Source organism: Mus pahari, chromosome 17, assembly GCF_900095145.1.
Source record: "Mus pahari chromosome 17, PAHARI_EIJ_v1.1, whole genome shotgun sequence".
NCBI classification, from domain to species: Eukaryota; Metazoa; Chordata; class Mammalia; order Rodentia; family Muridae; genus Mus; species Mus pahari.
This window is the reverse complement of record NC_034606.1, coordinates 32,102,243-32,108,217: the sequence shown is the minus strand read 5'-3', so window position 1 is coordinate 32,108,217 and position 5,975 is coordinate 32,102,243. Positions and strand designations below refer to the sequence as shown.

The 5,975-nt window shown below is 47.2% G+C and overlaps 1 protein-coding gene across 2 annotated transcripts in view; it reads right to left on the bottom strand.

Annotated features, from left to right (window-relative positions):
• Positions 1-5,730, bottom strand: part of Tg (thyroglobulin) — a 180,530-nt gene extending 174,800 nt beyond the window's left edge. For both annotated transcript variants that reach the window (XM_021216474.1, XM_021216475.2), the window contains exons 1-5: positions 5,661-5,730; positions 5,127-5,235; positions 4,086-4,183; positions 2,983-3,186; positions 2,505-2,664 (exon numbers count right to left, since the gene is read on the bottom strand). In XM_021216474.1, coding sequence (XP_021072133.1) covers positions 2,505-2,664; positions 2,983-3,186; positions 4,086-4,183; positions 5,127-5,235; positions 5,661-5,730 — 641 coding nt within the window. The remainder of the gene's footprint in view (positions 1-2,504; positions 2,665-2,982; positions 3,187-4,085; positions 4,184-5,126; positions 5,236-5,660) is intronic.
• Positions 5,731-5,975: the final 245 nt, after the last annotated feature.

The window sequence follows — 5,975 nt, the reverse complement described above, 5'->3', positions numbered from 1 at the left end:
GAGAGGGAGAGGGAGAGGGAGAGGGAGAGATTGGGATCCTATTTCAGAAGAGTACTTTTGTTGGCATTAGCAATGACTACTTGATTCTCAACATTTATGTTTAACTAGACTGCCCTCTTGTGGCACTAACTGTGAACTGAACCTCAATCTCAATTTGTCCCCCTTTGATGCATCCACCAAATCTGTAAACTGGGGTTGTAAACTTAGTGTGTGGAAGACTCTGTGCCTTATGCTGTGTGAAAAGAGAAATGATTCAAATAAAACAGACAAGTAACAATTTTTTATACACCTCTAAAGCCTACCATGCTTCCCAGAGTGAGCTCTTTAAAGTCTTCCAAACTATACTTTCTAATTATGTCTGCATTAAAGCTGAAATCTATAAAACTCCTTGGATACAGTTAGCATTCAGTTGGATGTGAACTGAAGATGCCTGGATTGCACAGAGTAGATGAGCATTTGGTGAGCTGGGCTGCCTAATGGTCTGTGCTCCCAGTTAAGGTAATCTGTAGTCACCAGGCAGTGGGGGGGAGGGGGGGAATCTAACCTACATTTTCTACATTTTCTAAAACTGGGTGAAGCACGAGAACTCCCTGCAGATGGTCACATTGGGATGGTACATATTCTCAGTGGTTTCATAAGGGAAGTCTCAGGAGAGCTTAATCTTGGCCTAGTAAGTAGAGCACAAGCTTCCATTTCCCAGCAGAGAACACTGAGGAGACTCTGGGAAGGTAAATGACCAGGTCACCTTGCAAAGCAGTGGCAGATAAAGACTGCAGGTGGCAGAGGCAAAGGCTATGGGGCAGGATTGCACTGGAAACAGACAAAGTTGGCAGGAGTGGGGTAGCCAAACTCCGAGGGACCTAGGACACAGGCGTGTTTGGTACAAAGCAGGTAGCTAAAGTCTAGCTTCTTGACCACAAAAACAAGTTCGTACACCTCCTGCCTCGGCATTTATAGCCATAATGTGCATTTTGAGTTTAGGTTGAATGTATGAAATCACGGATACTGAGCTTTGTGGAAACCTTTCAGGATATGATCTAATGAAAATGCCAGGCTTCTAAGGTATTGTGCAACTCAGATCAAGTTTGTCTGTGGGACCGGCACTTGGGGCATGGTCTGCGACCCTTCTGGCACAACACATGGGAACATTCTTTCTCACTCAGAAACTGGCTGTTCTGGAAGGCAGCCACATGGAGGCTCAGGTTCTCCCAAAGAATGCACAGCAGTGTTCACACAAGCTACTGCTCTCTCTCTCTCTCTCTCTCTCTCTCTCTCTCTCTCTCTCCTCAAAATGATCTAATGTCATTTAAAGTCTGCATGGTCACTGGGTACTCTAGGGTAGAGTATATAGATATTCATTTTATATTTGTTATTTAGACAGTAATCCCTTTAAAAGTGCACACAACATCAAACTTACAGAAGTGCATCCATATCACCATACCCATGCTTTTTAATGGGGTCTTTCCCCTTTGATAGGATTCTCTTTTGGTCCACTCTCCCACCGCAGCCCCTATCTCCAAGTGGCCCTCAGCAACTGTGTTGCCCTTCACATTCATCTCTGCTTTTGGCTTCACCCAGACCTAGCACACTCGTCTGACCATAGGATCACGTGTGTGTACACATAAAGAACCGTTCTGAACTAAACTCTGCTCTTGCACTGCCCAGTCTGGACTGGATTACTATGACAATCTTTGGAGCACTGTTCAAGGCAACTTATCCCGCTTTGGTGCCTTATTTGAGCAGCTATACGAATGTTTATGGTATATTACTTTTAATCGGCTGCTCTCCCTGTTTGATGAGTGGTCAATTTTCTCCTCAGTCCTCTGCTAGGATGGAGAACAACACAGCCAATACCCAGATATGTAGTGCTCTGCACTCTGGTGTTTTCATTTGCTTGATGGGCTGGTGAGGCACAGAGTACATTTATGTGGTGGTTTGAGAGAGAATGACCCCCATAGGCTCATAGATTTGATCACCAGGGAATGGCACTATTAAAGGATTAGGAGACGTGACCTTGTTGGAGGAAGTGGGTCATTGGAAGTGGGCTTTGGGGATTTAAAAGCCTCTGCCAAGCCCAAACACCTCTCTCTCTCTCTCTCTCTCTCTCTCTCTCTCTCTCTCTCTGGATCAGGATATATCTCTCAGTCAGTTACTGCTCCAGCACCTGCCTACATGCCACCATTCTTCCCACCATGATTAAAATGAACTAAACCTCTGAAACCATAAGCAAGCCCCCAATTAAATGCCTTCCTTTATAAGAGTTGCCATGGTCATGATGGTTCTTTACAGCAATAGAACACTGACTAAGAGCATGTAATTGTAATTTCAATAGCTATTCCCAGATGGCTTTGTTAACAGTGCTGCCAACAGGCTGAACCTGCCCATCAATGACAAATGAGGGCAAGGCTGCATGTGACACATGACACTCCCAGATCCTGATGCGAACATAATCTTGAAGACTCAATGCTCCCCAAGTGACCCCCCTCAGCGATCAGTCCCCTTACCTGTTATAGTTGTGGATCAGATCAAAAATCATCATGTCTGTGGTATTGACAAACTTGCACTGGACAGGCATAAACTCCCCATCTGCAGCGCACTGGGGTGGTGACCTGTCTCCTACTCCATGGAGGAGACGCCGGTTTCTTATCTCACAGCTCCTTGGACCTAAACATTTTCATGCAAACCTGTTCAGTTCTTACACACGGATAGGTACATATGTAGGTACTTAAGCCACCCATGTGACCCATGAAAGCCCACCAGTGCCCCAAATAGGCTGCTGGAGGGTCACAAGCATTTGTTGACATTGTATTGTCAACCAGCAAGAAAGGATCTGTGCAATGACCCAAAGTCATGCAACTGCCTCTGTGACATTCTTCCTCTCCCTCAAAGGCCAGGCACTCTGTGTTTGTGAGGCATGTGATTTGTGGGGTGCCAAACTGTAGCCCACCCAGAGATTCTAGTGCCCATGACAGTGACACTTACACTGAGTTGGCCTGCCCTGCTGGCGGGTGCCATACACTTCCATCCCCTCTGTATCTACACACCAGCATTGCACTCTCTGCAGGTCACACTGTACTGGTGCATAGTTCCCTGAATCCTGGCACTGAGGAAGGTAGAGAGCATCGGTGCTGTTAATGTAGCTGCCCAGCAGGATCCGTTGCTTGTGTAGCTGGCAGAAGGACAGACCTGGGGCAAAAAGAGAAGCATCTGAGGAGGGCTGTTGGGGAGCATGCAGGATTACAGGATCAGGATTGAGCCCAGGAGGACCCTTTCTCCCTGAGGAACACTCAGCCAGATATTCAGGGGGCTCTGACATCTTGAGAACTGAATCAGAGTGGAATGGCCCTCACTAGCACCCAGGCACTGTAGGATTAAGAGTATCTGAATCAGGATTTCTGGGTGGGCTGCCCGTGTTGCGTGAAATGTTGCTTCACTACTCTGCACTTCTCTCCCTTTCTACCAGTGAGAAGACAGCTGCCTCCCTTTAGATGTCAGAGGAAAAACCACTCTGTGTTTGTGTACATGGAATAGTTACCATATACCAAGCTTACCACATTGCAAATCCATAACATGGATGAGGCAGGGTCTCTGTTCGGTTTGCAGATTGAGGTTGGGTGTGTGTGAATCAGAGAGAATAGGTGACTTTGCTTAAGGTCATGATGTTAGACTGTTAAGGGCCATTAGGGTCCCCAAACCAACTCTGTTGGCTACATAAAACCAAAGACTCAGAGCTATCACCTACCCACTGAAAAAGGGCATCCCCTTAAGCTTTCACCATAGGATAAAACGTTGCTGAGAACTGATCTTGCTTGGGCCCCTTCAACAACGACTGGTCATAATTGACTCAGTGCTAGACACAGTGGCTGGCTCATGGGAAGCACTTGCTAGTTACTAGCTAGGCTTGAGTGTCTCATATGGTTTTATAGTGGTCTTTAGGAAACCGGACCTTCTACATATTCAGTGATGAGACGCTAGCAGCCCTTAGGGAGATGTGCCCAACTCACTTAAGTCTAGTTTTTGTCCCTGGATGTGAGGTGCCCCAATATAATGACCCCCTTTCCACTGGGTGCACCTTTGTTACGTACAAGCTGTTGGCCTCCCCAGCTGCCTGCTGCCAGGTACTTCCCTGCCATCAGAATCCACACACCAGCAAGATTGGCCATCATTTTGGCACTGGACTGCCCTGAAGAGAGAAATATCATGTGATACCATATAGCTTTTCTGAAGCCACATTTTGGCTCCAGCTCAGTGAGTCCAAAGTCTAGCAAGTCATACAGGGAAGTCACAGTTGTGAACACACAAGGCAGGAGAGGCAACAATGAAAGTTGTTGAGGGTGGCTTGGGATAGAAGGTAGCCAGGGAGACAATAGAGCCCCCTGGGGACAAGACAGGCCTGAAACTTCAGAGAGAAACATACACAAAACTGGCAAAAAGGGAGTCATACATACGTCTTAACTCCTCCCTCACAATCTGGAATCCCCAGTGGTTCTGACTAGAATTAGCCAGCAGATTGTGCCTATAGGAAGCTTGAGTAAGATACAGAGAAATACAGAGCTATTCCACAGCTAGAGATGAGGACTCTGCATGTAACTCCATGGCAGCAGGGAATACGGACTCTTGCATCGTAGAGAAAAGGAATTTAGACTACACTCTCACTCTACAGGAAGGAATACAGTCCCAGGACCTATGATTTGTTAGGGTACCTGCAAAAGCTCCTTTCAAAGAGTTCCCTGGAGGGGAATGGCCTAGCAGCCCAAGCAAGCTACGAAAACTGGGTTGCCCAAGTAATGGGCAGTTGCTGTTTTTGCCCTAACAGAGAATTGGGGGTTGGAGGCCTTGAGCACCCTTACCTCTATTCTCATGAAAAGCCTTACACACTATGTTGTAAAGCAATTACGATAAAGTTTCAGCAAGAATTGGGGGAAAGCCCCTCAATGGAGAGTCTCTCCAACAAAGGATCTATATGGGAGGATAGAGAAGGAGCTCCTCCCCCCCCCCAAATGACAGCATAGCTCAGGAATCTGAGGACCTTATCCATACAATTGGGGATAACAGGGATAAGATGTGAGAGGTTCTTCAGGGTATTCTAGGACCCTGGAGCTCCTAAAAAAAAAAGCCACTCTTACTGGAAACTTCCATCTTCAGAGCACTGGGGAACATATTCAGCCTGCTTCAGAAAGGCCTTCTCTCTTTGTAGCTCACAGGGACGGAGTGGCTGTGCATCTACCTGGTACTCTGGGTGAAGGGGAGTGATATGTGAGAAGGGTACAGGCCTGCCCCTTCCCTCCCAGCCCCCCGACCCACACCCCACTCCCACCCCTGACACAGACACACAGTCTTTACCTTCCCAGTCTTACTAACAACCCTGGTATACTTTTAGCTCATTTAATCATCTGTGCTCTCCTGGGAGGTGATGGGAATGTCTTCATTCTCACAGCTTTTTATCACTACTCTCAATATCTAGCTCTGGGACCTTGGGCAATGCGGCTCATCTCTCTGAACCTCTTTGATCTGAACAGCAAGGAGCAAATATCTAAGCCTCTGGGCATTTGTGAGGTTAGATGAGATCAGGCATGCTTAAGGGCCCTGGCCAGAGCCTGGCTGAACCATATGACTGAAAACTCCCTTCTCAAACTCATAGCCTCAGCCTTAGAACTTACCAAAGATGTTGGCTGCTACCAGGCAGACTGAGGTCAACAAAGTAGAGACCCACAAGACCAGGGCCATCATCCTGTCCCCCACTGGGATGAAGGGGTAGGAGCAATGTCCCATCTGAGTCTGTTCATCAGGGAGCCTTTATAGCACAGTGGCAAGCAGTGTTCTCCTGTTCAAGGACACTTGACAGGGCAGTGGCTCAGCTCACTTTGTTTTCTCTGCCAGTCACAGGAACTCCTTCTGCTTGAGTATGGTCCCACTAAGAATACTCGAGTGGTCACTAGGGTGACCACTCCAGTCTATGTGGATAAGAAATGTAA